The sequence below is a fragment of the Osmerus eperlanus genome, chromosome 9 (assembly GCF_963692335.1).
Source record: "Osmerus eperlanus chromosome 9, fOsmEpe2.1, whole genome shotgun sequence".
Classification (NCBI taxonomy): Eukaryota; Metazoa; Chordata; class Actinopteri; order Osmeriformes; family Osmeridae; genus Osmerus; species Osmerus eperlanus.
The window spans coordinates 4,540,277-4,558,078 of record NC_085026.1 but is presented as its reverse complement, the minus strand read 5'-3'; the positions used below and the strand labels follow the sequence as shown (position 1 = coordinate 4,558,078).

Here is a 17,802-nt window from a genome sequence, read left to right as displayed (position 1 = left end):
TGACTGTGAGAGCTCCGGTTATTGTGTAAGAGGCTACATTAATCAATATGCAGTTTAAGGAAACATTATAGCCACCATAAGACTTTCTAAAATAATTTACAGCAGTAAAAGAACAAACATGTAATGAACACCAAACCAATGACCATAATGATGTAATTTGCATAATTACGTTAAGATACAGATCCTAAATTAGACAAATTACGGGGAAAAAATTGACCACAGAACACAACTGGTTGAATTGAAGAAACAGACATGTTGTAGGGGTATATCTTTATTTCATCAGAAAAGCAACATACTCAAAGGTGCCTCATACTCAACATAATACCCTCCAGTTTAAGGTGATTTGATCTGTTTAACCACTTCTAAACATGAGTCTGAAGAACCTGGACCCCTTTTCATATTTTTGTCTACATGGATAAGCGTCTGTAACATTCATTCTGCAGTCTTTTGACATGTTACACCGTTGGCTAGCCTTCATAATCTGTAAACCTTTCAATGTGCAGTTTTACAACTTGTAAATATATATTTGTATTCATCATTTACAAACCAAATCATACACTATTCCAAATAGCAAAAACGTTAGGCACTAAGCCCCCATAAATATGAAAAATCACCCATTTACATATATATATATATATAACTATATAATAGTCCTGCCATTAAACTGCAGTTTTATAGTCCAAGTCCTCTGATCAAACCACACCCGTAATTACAGCTATAATCACCCCACTATGTAGCATACTACCGTCTAGCTGTCTGGAAAATACAAGATTTAGCAGAAATGTCTGTATAGTTTTACCAGATGCACAGAGGCACATAAATCTGCAGGCGAGGCTGGTTCCAGACAGCACCAGGCAACCCTCTGTCAGACGCCAGATCACACTGTAGGGATAAAATAAGGGAATAAATGGCAAACAAAAAGAAAATCTTCTATTTGTGGTTGTAAATAACCACCAGTTCTGTAGCATACTCAGAGGCCTCCTTCACATACACAGGAGATGATAGTTATTGCACTGTTGCATACAGGAAGCCAGCAGATCCTCTTAATTTAAGACCTGTAATGTTGCCACACTGTGCTGAACCCTTACACAGTCCCCCTGTGTGAGAGAACACACAACCTTTTCCAAAGGAACTGTTTTTCAGTTCTTCAGTTCAATCTCTTCAGACGTAACTAATCCAAACAGAGAGGGTGTGTGTGTGTTTATCAGGGTCCATAGTTTTGGTGAGATGTCTGGATGGACAAGTCAGGACGCCCAGATCCGCCATCTCAGTCCATCTCGTCACTACTTGAGTAAGTCCTTGAGCACGTTGCGGCCGCTGGCTTCCGATGACACGGGCACGGGTGTGAAGGTGGGCAGGGCGTCTGAGATGGGCTTCATGAGCAGGTGGCCCCCGGCTCCCCCGGAGGCGGCGCCCCCCTTGCTGAGGAGGGGTACTGCAGCAGACCGCGGGGCCAGGAAGGGGTTGGACTCGCCGGCTCTCCTGACGGCTGCCATTCCTCCTGAGAGCAAACGGGTCAGAGGTCAGATGAGGAGACAAAGGGGTCATTGTGTGGAAGCCTTGGTGACCAACCAGGGCCAGGTCACCTAAGGGCGTAAATATGAGGTGCCTTTGATTTGCTTCACAGTTTGCACTATGGCTACTGAGCCATGTGGTCTATAACAGCAGGTAAGACAAATCAGGAAACACCAAAGCATTTAACACTGTTTGCTTAAGGCCCAGGTTTGGTGGTGAAGAGGCTTCCTGAGTGACTGAGTTAATGTGCCAGTACCTCCCAGAGGGGTGGAGCTGCTGGTTCTGCCTGGAGGAGTGGGGTTCAGGGGCTTGATGTCGTGGATTGACAGCCTGGCTGCGGGCAGGGCTGGGGTGGACTCCACCTCCAGGAACTTCACAAACATTTCTGAGAATGACTGCAACACAAAGATCAGACCAGGGTTGAGTGTAGTTTGACAGGAAGATAATGTGTGTGACTGTGTGCGTGCGTATGAGTATGTGTATGAGTGCATGCATGTGTGTGTGAGTGTGTGTACTGACCGTGTTGAAGCCCTGACCCTGGGTGGGTCTCTGGGGGGTGTTTGGGACACTCTGTACTGCCCTTCCCCCCAGCCAGCTGGACACCCAGCCAGTTACCCCATGACGGCTGTCCTCATCCAGCATCTGGAGACACAGAGACTGGGTCAGCTCTCCACCAAGATCCCTGCTCTTCTACTGAGGCCTGCTCTTCTACTGAGCCCTGCTCTTCTACTGAGGCCTGCTCTTCTACTGAGCCCTGCTCTTCTACTGAGGCCTGCTCTTCTACTGAGGCCTGCTCTTCTACTGAGGCTTGCTCTTCTACTGAGCCCTGCTCTTCTACTGAGCCCTGCTCTTCTACTGAGCCCTGCTCTTCTACTGAGCCCTGCTCTTCTACTGAGCCCTGCTCTTCTACTGAGGCCTGCTCTTCTACTGAGCCCTGCTCTTCTACTGAGCCTTGCTCTTCTACTGAGGCTTGCTCTTCTACTGAGCCCTGCTCTTCTACTGAGGCCTGCTCTTCTACTGAGCCCTGCTCTTCTACTGAGCCCTGCTCTTCTACTGAGGCTTGCTCTTCAACTGAAGCCTGCTCTTCTACTGAGCCCTGCTCTTCTACTGAGCCCTGCTCTTCTACTGAGCCCTGCTCTTCTACTGAGCCCTGCTCTTCTACTGAGCCCTGCTCTTCTACTGAGGCCTGCTCTTCTACTGAGGCCTGCTATTTTACTGAGCCCTGCTCTTCTACTGAGGCCTGCTCTGAATACGAGGTCTGCCTCCAGACACTACAAGTTGTAAACACTACTCAAGCGGAAAAATTCAAAAGCATGAAGAAGAGGAGAAGAAAAGAGGGGGAAGTGGGAAAAACAGTGATGACAACTGGGTCTTCATCTAGCCCTCATCCTCCAGTCTGTTTTGCTTTAGGACTGTTGGGTAATCCGCTCTGCATAGCTGGATGGGATCCCGGGGGAGCCTGCTGGATGAGGAAATGCTTTCTCTGCTGGTGGAGCCCAGACTGGATTTAAGGGCGGCTGGAGGTACGAGCGATCAGATCTCCCCGACAGTCTAATGGACACTGACTACTGAACACAGTTTATCCACCCAACAGTATAAAAACTGAACAATGTCCATCTACTGAACATCGCATATCTACTGAACACTGTATATTTACTGAACACTGTCTACTGAACATAGCTGCTCATATTACGAATTTTACAAACCAAGTATAACGGAACAATCCTATGCAATGTATTTGACTATATTTTGTAACCCTGCTTCAGCAGTGGAGTAGCAGGGAAAATGCCCCAACGACGACCACATTCTGGAACAGCTGTTGAGGATTTGAAGGAGCGCGCGTCTTAAGAGGTTACACTGGGGTGGCTGTTAACTTCAGAACTTACGTGTTGAAAGGTTATAGTACGTCAGCGATGAAGACATGGATGATTCACTTATACTGCCCCCTGCCAAGACTACATAATATACTTACCTACCCTGGGAAGTCATTCTCACTCTCTACAGAATGAGTGTAGCTCACTACCCCCTTACAGTCAGCTACCAAGGAGCGGCCAATGAAAACATGACCTGGTTGAAATTTGTGAAGGATAAGAAACATAATCATGTTGGCTTGGATAGGGTCAACCGTATCAGCTGTGCGTTTAACATTACATGGACTAAACCGTTTCTGGACTGTGGCAGTGCAGAGGCCTGACTGGCTCCATCCCTGCTGCCACCGCTGAGAGAGACGGCCAAAGGTCAAACACGAAAAAGAAACAACTGAAGACAAACATGTATAAAACAAAAGGGTTGAGAGAAAGAGAGAGAGAAAGGGAGGGAGAGGGACTTAAGAGGTGATGAAAGGAGAGCGTGGCGTCACCTGGATGACCTCCTCCCGGTCCAGGCCCAGCACGCTTCCCATGAGCATCAGCACCTCTGCTCGCTTGTTCTTGGGCGTGTGGAAGTAGCCCATGAACAGGTTGCGCATCAGGACCCTGGGGAGACGGCGCACAACAGGCGGGTCACTCAACTGGGCCCAAAAAAGAATCCCGGGCTGAAGAGACAACACCTGTTCATACTGTAACATCAGGTTGTCCACTTACTTATCCACCTTTCCCTCTGTAGTGTTCAGCAGGCTCATCAGCTTGGTCTGGGCCTCCTCCAACATCTCCTGACGAACGTCCACTGCAAAACAACAACACGTCAACAACAACACGCTTGTCTCAGGGCCCCGCACCTTCGCACTGGACCCAGTCCCGTAGGTAAATATACTGGAATCAGTCCCGTAGGTAAATGTACTGGACCCAGTCCTGTAGGTAAATATATTGGACCCAGTCCTGTAGGTTAATATACTGGACCCAGTCCTGTAGGTAAATATATTGGACCCAGTCCTGTAGGTTAATATACTGGACCCAGTCCTGTAGGTAAATATACTGGACCCAGTCCTGTAGGTAAATATATTGGACCCAGTCCTGTAGGTAAATATACTGGACCCAGTCCTGTAGGTAAATATACTGGACCCAGTCCTGTAGGTTAATATACTGGACCCAGTCCTGTAAGTAAATATATTGGACCCAGTCCTGTAGGTAAATATACTGGACCCAGTCCTGTAGGTAAATATATTGGACACAGTCCTGTAGGTTAATATACTGGACCCAGTCCTGTAGGTAAATATACTGGACCCAGTCCTGTAGGTTAATATACTGGACCCAGTCCTGTAGGTAAATATACTGGACCCAGTCCTGTAGGTAAATATATTGGACCCAGTCCTGTAGGTAAATATACTGGACCCAGTCCTGTAGGTAAATATACTGGACCCAGTCCTGTAGGTTAATATACTGTACCCCGGCCTTGTACAGTAAGTTGAACAAATACATGCGCTCACGGATGTCTGGGGTGGCAGAGAGCAGTGGGGGGGGGGGACTACCAGCGTGTCCAAGAATTCCTCCTGATGTAATAACCCACGTCTGCTCCTGATAGGGCGACAGCCGACGACTGGAGAACCTGAACTAATATGTGGGAAAATCTCCCTCAGGGGTGCTGGGGTTTGGTGTTTTAATTTGATTTATGCTGTTTGTGGTTGTTTAAGCTCTGATAAAAACATGAGAAACAAGAGTGTTGAACACGTGAGGAATGCCAGAGGCCTCCAGAAGGTTCTGGAAAGGAGCCTGCTCCGCTGAAGCTTTAGCACACTGAGAATGGAACACAGGAGAGACCTGCTGTTCACCAAGCACCTGGTAGTCAGCACAGACTATGAAATGTACGTTCTGTCGGGAGAATGACAGCGAGGCATTGCAGAAATGTGCCAACCATCCACAACATCTTCAGGCCAGCCAGCGGGTTTTTGAACCAAGACATAAATCAGCCGATGAAAGACTGAATTGAGGAGACATTTATGAATGTTTCATTAAAGTCTTGTGAGGACACCTTTTGGAGGAGAAGTTCTGATCTGGGTACTGTAACTTGTCTGTCTTGTCTGAAGCACGTACCACACACTTTTACAGTGGAGCAGTCTGAGATGGATTAAAGCTAAGCTCCCTTCCCTCTACTGAAGCGAGTTCTGCATGGTTTTAAAATCCGATGTGAAGCTAAGACCACTGGTGACACAGAAACTATACAGGACTTGGTTCAGTAAACTGAGACAGGAGTGAAGACAAGGTTGTTAGCGCCACACAGTTTAACAGTTAACCACTCCGAGGCAGTCTGTGGTACCCCAGTCTTGTGAGGACACCTTCTGGAAGGGAAATCCCGATGAAGGTAGCCCCTCTGCCCACCTTGCTTCCTGAGTTCCTCCAGCTGCTCCTCCTTCAGGTCCAGCTGGTCGGTGAGGCGCGAGGCCGAGTCCAGAGCGGCGTTGGCCTCGTCTAGGGTCACCTGGGAACCGGAGAGGAACCACCATCATACCCACGCTGTGCTGCTCTCAGATCAGTGTTTTAATGCTTTGTTGTTGCGTGTAGAAATAAGACGTGCTTTACATAAGGCATGGTGTAGTCACCATGACTAAGGGGAGTTGAATGATGATGATTGATAACACAGCTGGAGTCTTGATTTAAAGAGGAACGAACTGAGTGTGTGTGCATGGGTGTGCTCTGGATAAGAGCGTCTGCTAAATGACTAAATGTGTGTGTACGTGTAGGTGAGTGTGTGATATTGTGTGTGACGTGTAGGTCAGTGTGTGTGTGATGTGTGTATGTGTGTGATGTGTAGGCGAGTGTGTGAGTGATGCGTGTGATGTGTAGGTGAGTGTGTGTGTGTGTGTGTGATGTGTAGGTGAGTGTGTGAGTGATGTGTGTGATGTGTAGGCGAGTGTGTGAGCGATGCGTGTGATGTGTAGGTGAGTGTGTGTGTGTGTGTGTGATGTGTAGGTGAGTGTGTGAGTGATGTGTGTGATGTGTAGGTGAGTGTGTGTGTGTGTGTGATGTGTAGGTGAGTGTGTGTGTGTGTGTGAAGTGTAGGCGAGTGGGTGAGTGATGCGTGTGATGTGTAGGCGAGTGTGTGAGTGATGCGTGTGATGTGTAGGTGAGTGTGTGAGTGATGCGTGTGACGTGTAGGTGAGTGTGTGAGTGATGCGTGTGATGTGTAGGTGAGTGTGTGTGTGATGTGTGTTATGTGTAGGTGAGTGTGTGTGTGTGATGTGTGTGATGTGTAGGTGAGTGTGTGTGATGTGTAGGTGAGTGTGTGTGTGATGTGTGTGATGTGTAGGTGAGTGTGTGTGTGTGTGTGATGTGTAGGTGAGTGTGTGTGTGATGTGTGTGATGTGTAGGTGAGTGTGTGTGTGTGCGTGTGTAGGCGGCCGACCTGCAGAGCAGCAGCCTTGTCCTCCAGCTGCAGGGCTTTCCTCCTCCACTCGTCCCTCTCCCTCCTGTGCTTATCCAGCTCTGAGGAGTACATGGCCTTCTCCTCTGTGAACGCACACATGACAGCAAGCCAGGGCTAGGTGTCAGCACATACCCTGGGCTTGCCACTCAAACAGTCACCAACGTCCAGGGAGGAAACCCATACGCCAAACTCCTCCACTGGAGCCGTGCGTGGTGCAGGTGTGGGGATGGGTATAGCTCAGTGGTAGAGGATGGGGATGGCTTTTGTTCTGCTTGCAGTCATTCAGCAGACACTTTGAATCAAAGCTACATGCAAACGGTGCACACAGTATAAAGTATATATGTACAAGTTTGTGCTGGTGTTTGCGAGGGGCGTGAACGTGCCTTGCTGGAACTGCTCTAGCACCATCTGCAGGTTGGAGAGGGAGACCGCGTACTGGTTGACCTGCTCCTGGGAGGCGTGGAGCTGGAGCAGGGCCTTGTCTCTCTGCTTCACCACCCCACTCAGCTGCTCCTGCAGGGACTCCACCTGCAGGCTGGCCTGCTGGCTGGGGGGGGGGAGGGGGGAGGTTTAAATGACTGACTGTATAGATAGAAGTACAGTTACAGGTCAGACATCATGACATGCATTTGTAAGTTGCTTAGGATAAAGGTACTAAACTAACTACTTTATTTTTTATTTTTTAGGAGATTTTAATTTCTACACATTTTATTAATGTTAAAAAGAGTGGTGTATCACAACAGAAACCGCAACCCACAACCCCCACCACATCTATTTCTTATTATAACCCCCCCCCCCACAGACCAACCACCACCAGGTCCAAAGCAGACAGGAGACTGAGAGCACCAGGAGGTACCTGGCGTTCTCCACGGCGCTGGAGGAGGTGGCCAGCCTGTCGTCCAGCAGGGTCACCCTGCGGCGCAGCTCCGCCTCGCGGTCCTCGGCCGCCAGCGCCTCGCGCGTGTACGAGTCCTCCGTCTCCAGCAGGTGGCTCCGCAGACGCTCCAGCTCCAGGTTCAGACGCTGCTCCTTATCCTTCATGCGCTGCAGCTGTGTGTGTGTGTGAGTGGGTGGTGTGTGTGTGTGTGTGGTGTGGTGTGTGGGTGTGTGAGTGGTGTGTGTGGGTGGTGTGGTGTGTGTCGGTGGTGGGTGGGGGGTGAGGGACAGGAAGGTTATTTATGTGAACAAGTGTGTGACACTGCAATGCTGATTGCAGGAAATGGGATTTATTTACAGTTATCTACCCTCCACATCAAACATATCAAATTAAAAACAACAACAATCAATGAACAGATACTAGACCAAAAGAATAGAAATAGTCAAGCGCAAATAACAGTCGGAAGGAGTCTAAGGCGTGACGGCTGCGCCAGCCCTCCGGTGCCCAGGGTCCCACCTCGGCCTGCACCGCCGTGGTCTCCATCTGTTTCTGCTTCAGCGCCAGCATCAGCTGGTCTCGCTCCTGCTGGAAGGCCACGGCCCGCTCCTGCATGGAGCGCAGCTCGTTCAGCAGCTGGTTCAGCTCCACACTCTTCCCCTGGGAGAGACCGTCACATCACACACACACACACACTCAGTAGGCGTGTCCAGCCAGGGGGACGGAGGAACAGCGCAGGTAGTACAGGAGTAATAACATAGTGTAGTGAGGAGTAGTGCACATAGTAAGGGCACAAGATCATCTGGGACCAGAAGTAAACGGTTCTAACGGTATTTCAGTGGTTACCATGAAAACCAGGGACCATTAGTCACTACAAAGGCGAAAGTTTATACAAATATGATGTAAGTATCATGTACGTAATGTATTCATTTTAAGAGTATATGAATACATATATACATACGTATAGATTCGGGGAAAACAATTTGGTATCCAAAAAGTGTTATTTATAGAAGAAAAAAACATTCAAGCTACTTCCAGAGCAGCGCTGACCTGATCTCTGTCCTTCAGCATTTTCTCCATGGCAGCGGTCTTCTCACTCATGGCGGAGCGCTCAAACTCCTTCTCCCTCAGCATGAGCGACACCTGCATGTTGGTCTCCTGCAGCGCCCGGAACTCGGACTCCTTCTCGCGCGAGCGCGTTGCCACCGCCTCGTTCTCCTCCTTCAGCTTCCTGCCGTCCATCTCCAGGATCAGCGCGCGCTCCTTCAGGTTGGTGACCGCCTGCTTCAGCACCTCGTTGTCGCTCTCCCGGTTCCTCAGCGCCTCGCTCACCTGGCTCAGGTGGTCCCCCTTGGACTTGATGAGCAGGTCCTTCTCCCGGACGGACCGCTGCAGGGCCTCCAGGCGCTCCCTCACCTGCCTCGCCTCCTCCGCCTGGCCCCGCTGCTCGCCCTCCGACGCCGACGCCGAGTCCGACAGGCGGTGGTTGTTCTCCTGCAGCGTCCTGACCATCGCCTCCCTCTCGGCCAGCAGCGCCCGCAGCGACTGCAGCTCGTGCTGCTGGGTCTCGCCGAGCGCGGGAGCCGCCCCCTGCTGGCTCGGAGGCTCGGCCGCCAGGGCAGGCCCGGAGGACCGGTCGGCGAGGGGCGGCTCCGGAGACACACAGTCCAGCTTCCCCAGCAGGACGGCCTTGGTGGTGCTGAGCTGGCTGATGGTCTGCTGGACCTGGGCCAGCTCCTGGCTCAAGCTCCCCAGCTTCCTCTCCTTCTGCTCGTAGCTCTGGATGAGGCGGGAGTAGTCGACGGAGAGCTTGGAGCTGCAGTCGCTGTCGGCGGACACCTGCCCCTGCAGCTTGAGCAGCTCCTCCTGCAGCTGGGCCGACTCGTGCTGCATGTTCTTCACCGTGGTGATCACCTGCTGCTTCCACTCCTCCATCTTCTTCACCTGCTGCTTGAGCGTGTCCCTCTCGTGCAGGAGCTCCTCAAACTGGTTGCTGCTCACGCCCCCGGAGCCGGCGCCGGCCTCGCCCCCCGAGGCCTGGAGGACGCTCACCAGGGTCTGGCACTTCTGGGTCAGGGCGTCGATCTCGATGTCCTTCTCCCGGATGATGCGAGACAGGTTCTGGATGGTCTCGCGGAACATCTCCTGGCTGCCGGACGGGTCGCTCATGGTGGAGAGGCGCTGGTTCTCCTGCTGCATCTTCAGCAGCGCCGCCTCCTTGCCCGCCACGATGTCCATGATGCGATGGTAGTCGGAGCGCAGCTGGCTGTTCTCCCGGGTCTTCTCGTTGAGCACGGCCAGGACCTGCTCCCTCTCCACCGCGTAGGCCTGCAGCTGCTGGTGGAGGAACATCACGTCCTGGGAGGGGCCCCCGGACATGCGGGCGTGCAGGGCCTGGATCTCGCGGTCCTTCTGCGTGATCATCTGGGACAGCTTGCCCAGCTCGTCCCGGGACACCACCAGCTGGTCCAGCTGCTTGGCCAGGGAAAGGTTCTTCTCGTTCAGCTGGGTGATCTCAGTCTCCTTCTCCTTGATGCCCTTCACCAGCCTCTCGATCTCTCCCTTGGACAGGTCGTGCTTCTCGTTGCCGTTCTCCCCGTTGAGAGACTGGGTCTTGTCTTCCTGCATGATGACCACTTCCGGTACGGACGGGGGCTGGTTGTGGCGCCCGGCGAGCCCCTCCACCGCCTGCAGGAGGCGGGAGATCTCCTGGTCCTTGGCGTGGATGAGCCGGTCGTAGTTGAGCGTGCTCTGCTCGTGGCGCGAGTGAGCCTGCTCCAGCTCGTTCTGCTGTGCCTGGAGGGACTGCTGGGACGCGAGCAGCGAGGCCCGTTGCTCCTCCGTGGCCCTCCTCAGGGCCTGGGCGTCCTCCTCCAGGTTGCTCCTGGAGGACTTGAGCTGGGTGATCTCCGTCTCGAGCTCGGTGATGATGTCCAGGGTCCGGGGCTCGGCCAGGGGCTGGGGCCGGCTCTGTTGGTCCCTCAGGCGGTCGAACTCCTCCTTCAGGTGGCTGTTCTCCTCCTTCATCCCTCCCAGCTGCCTGTCCTTCTCTTCCACCGCTTGCCTCAGCGCCTCGACGTCATTGGAGGCCGCCAGAAGCCGTCCCTCCGCCTCGCTCCGGGCCTCGGCCGCACCCTGCTTCAGGGTCTCCATCAGGGCGTCCTTCTCCTTGAGCAGGTCTGTCAGCTGCTTCTGCCCGGCCACGGTCATGGCCAGCATCTCGTTGGTGTCCCTGTGGTCCGACGCCCCCTGCTCCACGTCCCTCCGGAGCTGGCCGATCTCCAGGTCCTTCTCCTGGTTCAGCCTCACGGCCCTCTCGTGCTCCGTCTGCAAGGCGGTGGCGTCCAGGGAGCGTGCCCGTGTCAGCTCCTCCACGGTGTGCTGGTACTGTCTGGCCTGTTCGGCCAGCGCCCGCTCCACCTGGCTCAGCTCGCCCTCCAGCTGGCTCTTCTCCAGCTTCAGGGCCTCGATGCGAGTGTCCTTCTCCAGGGCCAACCTGCTGAGGGCCGCCTGGCCTTCCCTCACCTGCCGGCCCAGCTCCTCCGCCCTGCCCGCGGCCTCCTCGGCCTCCGCCTGCAACCTCCTGTTCGCCATCTTCCCCTCGTAGTCCTCTGACATCACTTTCTCGTGGGAGTTCCTCATCTCGGCCAGCTCCTTCCGGAGCTCCTCCAACTCGCGCTCCTTCTCGGCCAGCTCCTCCCCCCCGCCCTGGGCCCCTCTCTCCCCCGCCTGACGGAGCTCTGCCCTGGCAGCGGACAGCTGCTCCTCCCGCTCCTGTAGGCTTCTCCTGAGCTCCGACGCCTCTCCTCGCGCCTCGCGCCCCTGCTCCGTAACGTGTCCCAGCTTCTCTCTGAGCTCCTTCGCTGTGCTCTCCAGCTGCTGCTTGCCCATGTGCAGGTCATTCAGGGTGAAGGCGCTCTGGCTCAGTTTCTCCCTCTGGGCCTCCAGCTCCAGCTGCAGCGCCCCCCTCTGGTCGGAGGTTGAACTGAGCTCAGACAGCAGCCTGGCCAACTCCGCTTCAGACTCCTTCAGCTGCCCAGAGAGCTGCTCCCTCACGGAGATCATGTGCTGCACACAAATGAGGAAAAAACCCACACAAAATAGTCATTATAATATAAATGATATACATTGTCAGAAAACATTTTTCTAACTCTGATGAAATGACATAAATGTAGTCATATATTGCATATATACTACATATTTATAAAGTAATTGGGTGTGCTCAAGCCTTCGGCTCAGCCACCTGACTCCCATTGCATTATACATTTAAGCAATTCAAGACTTAAGTACTTATGTACAGTAAGTAATGTCACATTAAATCATGTATTTAAACTCAAGCTTGTGTGGTGCGTCGCTGTCTTCAATGCCACAGCCTAAACTTTATGTAAAAAAACAAAACAAAAAACCACGTTTTTCATTTCTGGCGCATTCATCAATCCCCTCAGCGAAGTTTGTCTAGCAACAGCAACTATCTAGTTATGTGTAGATTTACCAATTTTTCTTACTGCACTAAAAATGACATGGATGTAACACATTCAAGAGCGACTAACGTTCCATTATTTTTTCACGCTCATAAACAGAGCGGGTTCGGTCCGGACCAGCTGTGTACCTGTGTGGCTTCCTGGTTCTGGCGGTCCAGTTCCTCCAGCTCAGACATGAGCGTGTCCCGGTCCTCCCGGGTCTCCTTTAGAGCCTCCTCCATCCTCTGGAGCTCCGCCCTCAGCCCCTCGCTGTCCTCCCCCTCCCCTTCTGCCCCACCCCGCTCCTCCGCACCCCTAAGCCTCTCCAGCAGGCCCAGCTGAAAAGCAGGAAAACATTGACCCTGTGGTTAAGTAACAAGGAATATGGGTTTCACAATGTTTCATTTTACGCTTGAACACTAGAAGTAAAGAAAAGGTGCTTTTGACTCATTGAGTCAACAGGGCACACAAGTTACACAATTCATCTACGCCGTTGAGAAGAGAGTTTTAGGTAACCTTTTCCTGTTCGATCATCTCCTTCTCTTGTCTCAAGGCCCCGATGAGTGTGTTCAGTTCTAGGATTTCTGCATGTTCCATCTCTGCTGTTGGTTCACTCTTTTATAAACAACAAAATCAATCAAAAACTATTAAACTGATGTCAGTTTGGATAAAGCCAACTGCCAAATGAATAATAATCAGCCTAAAGAGCATAAAGATAAACTATGAACATTCAGTCAGTGTCCAGTCAGACTCCATACCTCAGGAAGACTCTTAAGCCTCATGATCTCTTTTTCAGCATCTGAAGAAAAAAAGATACATATAAACATTAAAACATACACAACAGAAATGTTGTCCTGATTCAGCATTCAAACTCTATACCTGATCAGACTCTACCTACCTGTACCTCTACCTGCCTGTACCTTTACCTGCCTGTACCTTTACCTGACTGCCTGCATCTCTACCTGTCAGCACCTCTACCTGCCTGCACCTCTACCTGCCTGCACCTCTACCTGCCTGCACCTCTACCTGACTGTCAGCACCTCTACCTGACTGCCAGCACCTCTACCTGCCTGCACCTCTACCTGCCTGCACCTCTACCTGCCTGCACCTCTACCTGACTGCCAGCACCTCTACCTGCCTGCACCTCTACCTGCCTGCACCTCTACCTGCCTGCACCTCTACCTGCCTGCCTGCACCTCTACCTGCCTGTAACTCTACCTGCCTGCACCTCTACCTGCCTGCACCTCTACCTGCCTGTAACTCTACCTGCCTGCACCTCTACCTGCCTGTAACTCTACCTGCCTGTAACTCTACCTGCCTGTACCTCTACCTGTCTGTAACTCTACCTGCCTGCACCTCTACCTGCCTGTAACTCTACCTGCCTGCACCTCTACCTGCCTGCACCTCTACCTGCCTGCACCTCTACCTGACTGCTTGCACCTCTACCTGACTGCCTGCACCTCTACCTGCCTGTAACTCTACCTGCCTGCACCTCTACCTGCCTGTAACTCTACCTGCCTGTAACTCTACCTGCCTGTACCTCTACCTGCCTGTACCTCTACCTGCCTGCACCTTTACCTGCCAGAGCCTTCCTCAGCCCCTGTATCTCGTTATCCAGATGGGCCTTGTGCAGGTTCTTCCCCTCCTGCTCCTGCACCCGGGTCTGGAGCTCCACCACCGACGCTTGCAGCCGGGCGTAGTTCTGCAGCAGCTGTGCGTTCTCTCCCTGCACCTCCTCCTTCTCCTGCTGCAGGACGGCTGCGCCCCCCTGCGCCTCCTCCAGACTGGCCGTCAGCTCCTGCAGCTTCCTGTCCTGTTGCTCCGCCCCTTCCTGTAGAGACCGGATGGTGTTCTGAAGGTCCATGGTTCTGGAGGAGTCCAGGGAGGTCTGGCCGCTGCCCGCTGGAGGACATACAGATTAGGGGGGTAAAATGACCAAAAACAGTTAATTATTAATAATAATGATTATTTTGCAGATGCTTTTATCCAAAACGACATACAGGTAGGGACTTGAAACTTTAAACTCTTGATCTGCAGACAAATGCTCTACCACTGAGCTTGAAAGCATGAAACAACATAAGAACTACAGCTCCTTATTCCCTCAAGCACATACCTGTCAGAAGGTAACAGCCTCTATGAAATAATTCCTCGTTGTTTTCCCTGTCCAACTGTTTAACCCTAAAGAGCCCCTGACTAACTCGTTTGGGAACTTAACCCCAGCCCACCATTATGGATCTGCTCCTCCAGCTCCTCCACCCTCTCCTCGTACTCCGCCAGCTCGGCCCGGTTGCGCCGCGTCACCTCGGTCAGCTTCTGCCGCTGGGCGTCCTGCAGGGCGGCCAGCTCGTGTTGGTGCTCGTCCACCTCTCTGCCCATCTCCTCTCGCAGCTCCTGCTCCACACACACACACACACAGACACACACGCACACACGCACAGACCATGCACACACACAGACAGACATACACACACACATACACATGCACACACAGACAGACACACACACACACAGACAGCGGCTGAGGCTCACAAGTTCAAGTACATAAACAACGTACAGTATGTATCCAGAATGAAACCGACATCCGTGAACATCTGTTCTATTACTATGATATAGTACCTAGTAACAACACATTAATCCTTTAGAATAACCAGTTCATACAGTTGGACTGGAGGTTTTTAAGGTGAAACTCACGTTTATGATCCTCTGGAGCTTGAGGATCTCACCCTGGTCACCGTTGCCGTTCCCTGGGGTGTTCGATGCCTGGTACGGAGCAAGGTACAACAGGTACATCACTCATATATGTCATGCACTGTCAATTTCTGTTATGTAGAGATCTACATTTCAGTTATGTTTTGTTATGTAGGGATATAAACATCAGTCATGTACGTTATTTTATATTATGTAGGGAGTAATGTATCTAACGTTATGTTATTTAGGGAGTAATGCATGTTATGTATTGTAGGGAGTAATGCATGTAATGTAATGCAGGGAGTCGTGTTTCTCATGTTATGGAATGCAGGGATAAACACAGTATGAGGCTGGCTACCTGGGACACGCGCCTCCAGTGGCCCACCTCCGCCTCCAGCCGCAGCACCTCCGTAGAGAGGCGGTTGATCTCCTGCTGGGACCAGAGCACGTCGCTGAAGTCCATCTGGTCCCCGTGGAAACCCTGGTGGTCCCCGGGGGGGTGTGGCAGGAAGGAGGCGGAGGAGGACGTGGTTGAGGTGGCCACGGGGAGCACGGCGGGGCCGGAGGAGGCGGACTGGGTGGAGCTCTGCCACTTCTGCATCTCCTCCTGCAGGCCGCTCTGGCGCGCTTTCAGGTGGCTGATCTCCACCTGCGAAGGCAAGCAGACGGCACACTTCAGGACCCCTCCTGGTGGTGTGGGAGCGTGGCTGTGGGAGGGGCTCGCGCCTGCTTACATCTCTCTGCTGCAGAAGGCTTCTGTACTCTGCAGACTGCTGCTTGATCTGGATCTCCGAGGCCTCCAGCTTCTCCTCAAGCTCAGCGTGGATCTTCTTTAAACGCTCATACTGCGACAGACAATTATATGAGAGAGAGAGAGAGAGAGAGAGAGAGAGAGAGAGAGAGAGAGAGAGAGAGAGAGAGAGAGAGAGAGAGAGAGAGAGAATCACCAGTTGCAAAGCTTAGACAAACAAGGGCATGGTCAAGAGAATCTTTCAGACACGCTGATCAGGGAGCCTCCAGACTAACCTCTGACTTCTGTGTGGCAAACGCACCCTCCACCTCCGCCAGCCTGGAGTTGGACACCTGCAGCTCAGTGGTGGCATCTGTGACGAGGCAGAAGAAACTTCACAAACAGCTCAGCAGCTACAACAGTGAACCAATCAAATACAGCCCAGCAGGTACAACAGTGAACCAATCAAACACAGCCCAGCAGGTACAACAGTGAACCAATCAAACACAGCCCAGCAGGTACAACAGTGAACCAATCAAACACAGCCCAGCAGCTACAACAGTGAACCAATGAGTGTCACCAGTCACGGTTAAAGGAAATGGCTAGATGAGTGTACGTGAAAAAGGCAGCACTATTTTTTACAACCTATAGGTATGTCGTCAGACTACAATGTTGGCTGGTGTTTGCCTTGACAATGCTGTTGCAGTTGAATATGATCAGACTGAAAGCAGGTATTCTATCTGCATAGCTCCGTATCAACCTCAGGACTGGCCTGTCTGTGTGTGTGCGTGTGTGTGTGTGTGTGTGTGTGTGTGTGTGTGTGTGTGTGAGTGTGTGTACATACTACATGTGACATACACAGATGATCTGCTCAAACAGGTTCACATGACAAATCAGCTTGTACAAGCAGCACACAGACAAGCCTTCCTTGCAGAACATCTTATCTATCACTATAGATTACACAGCCAGAACATTTTTTTTTACATTATGAAATAAGCATGATTGTTTTCTATGTTCTGGTCTGGACTGATTACAGATTAGACAGCTTGACCAGTTTTTTTTTGTAATAGACCCAGTAACCTGACCTGTGAGTCTAACAGTAGATAAATATCAATGTTGGACTTCCATGATCAAAGTTCTCTTGTCTCCGTCACTAGCTTCAGTTAAAGGCTGTTTGCTTCTAAACAGCATGGTTGTCACTATCTCAAACTGCACTACAAAAATGTACCACCCAAATACAATATACACAGGGTGTATACGTTGGGTTATGTAGCCTTTACTACATAACGGGGGGGGGACGGGGACGACGACATAACGTGATAACGTTTTGATTAAATTACAAGGCAATCTGTAAATAAGTTTACTGGCAAGGAGGTTACTGTAGCGAACTTCAGGATTACATTACAGCAGCAATGAATAACATAGCCAACATGGTATCCTAAATATAGGGTTGTCCACCTTCTAGACTTACCTCCAACCTCTTCCACACCCTCCAACAGCATATCTTTGGTAAACGTGGATATTTGTCCAGTAAAAGATTGCAGGCTCCCTCCAACCTGGCCCAAAGACTGACCCAGGCCAGAGCTGATTCCACCAAGCCAAGACATTTTTGCGAAACGTAAAAATAAACAAACACGGGCCAAATAATGTTATTGCCTTGTAGCTAGCTACTTTACTAGCAACCTTCCTCATCCAGTTACTGTAGAGACTCCATTTAAGCACGTTAAGACGTTTAACAACTTGTAGATTTAGACAACGTGTTATTGCCGATAACTCTTTCTCGCCTTGTGAGCTGTCAAGTTCGGGACAGTTAATCGGACTTGCTAACGCAGGCTATACAAATGTAGCTAGCTAGCTAGCTGCTTAGCTTTTCGCTAGCTGTATTTTGTCGTCCTCTATGGTTTAGCGTTAACTGACAAGGGAGCAAACTAAAATCGGAAACAAAAGCAAAACACCGACTGTCGTAGATATATTCAATTTTGTGAACTGGTCGATATTACGGGTCGTTTTTGTTTTTCATTTTTCCATGGACTTCAGAGCCGGTTCATACAATACAGCTAGTAGCTACACTGCCAACTCGACTGCAGCTTCGCTGTCAAGAGTTTTGACGTGGACTCTGCAGCGCCATAGCATTATGGGATAGTGGAGGACTAACAGCATAATAAGGCTGCATTCAATGAACTCAGTGTTTCGGTAAGTTTGCATGGAGCCAGTGTGTTGACAAAAGCTTGGTAAGG

The 17,802-nt window shown here is 51.4% G+C and overlaps 1 protein-coding gene across 1 annotated transcript; it reads right to left on the bottom strand.

The window, feature by feature from the left end:
* Positions 1-255: 255 nt before the first annotated feature.
* Positions 256-17,653, bottom strand: trip11 (thyroid hormone receptor interactor 11). The gene is made up of 21 exons (XM_062468655.1): positions 17,037-17,653; positions 15,862-15,938; positions 15,570-15,680; positions 15,194-15,484; positions 14,839-14,907; positions 14,373-14,538; positions 13,726-14,049; positions 12,906-12,946; positions 12,664-12,762; positions 12,297-12,485; positions 8,738-11,755; positions 8,207-8,347; positions 7,670-7,863; positions 7,197-7,360; positions 6,793-6,896; positions 5,769-5,868; positions 4,098-4,179; positions 3,875-3,989; positions 2,035-2,157; positions 1,772-1,910; positions 256-1,501 (listed from the first exon to the last, which is right to left on the bottom strand). Exons 1-21 carry the CDS (start codon positions 17,170-17,172, stop codon positions 1,284-1,286), a joined length of 5,901 nt encoding a protein of 1,966 aa, XP_062324639.1. The 5' UTR covers positions 17,173-17,653; the 3' UTR covers positions 256-1,283.
* Between the last annotated feature and the right edge of the window lie 149 nt (positions 17,654-17,802).

Coding starts and splice junctions, on each gene's coding strand:
- trip11 (XM_062468655.1), bottom strand. CDS start 17,172: ATGTCTTGGCTTGGTGGAATCAGCTCTGGCCTGGGTCAGTCTTTGGGC. Junction 7,361..7,669: donor AGCGCCGTGGAGAACGCCAG/GTACCTCCTGGT, acceptor CCCCCCCCCCAG/CCAGCAGGCCAGCCTGCAGG. Junction 2,158..3,874: donor ACCGGGAGGAGGTCATCCAG/GTGACGCCACGC, acceptor CTGTGTCTCCAG/ATGCTGGATGAGGACAGCCG.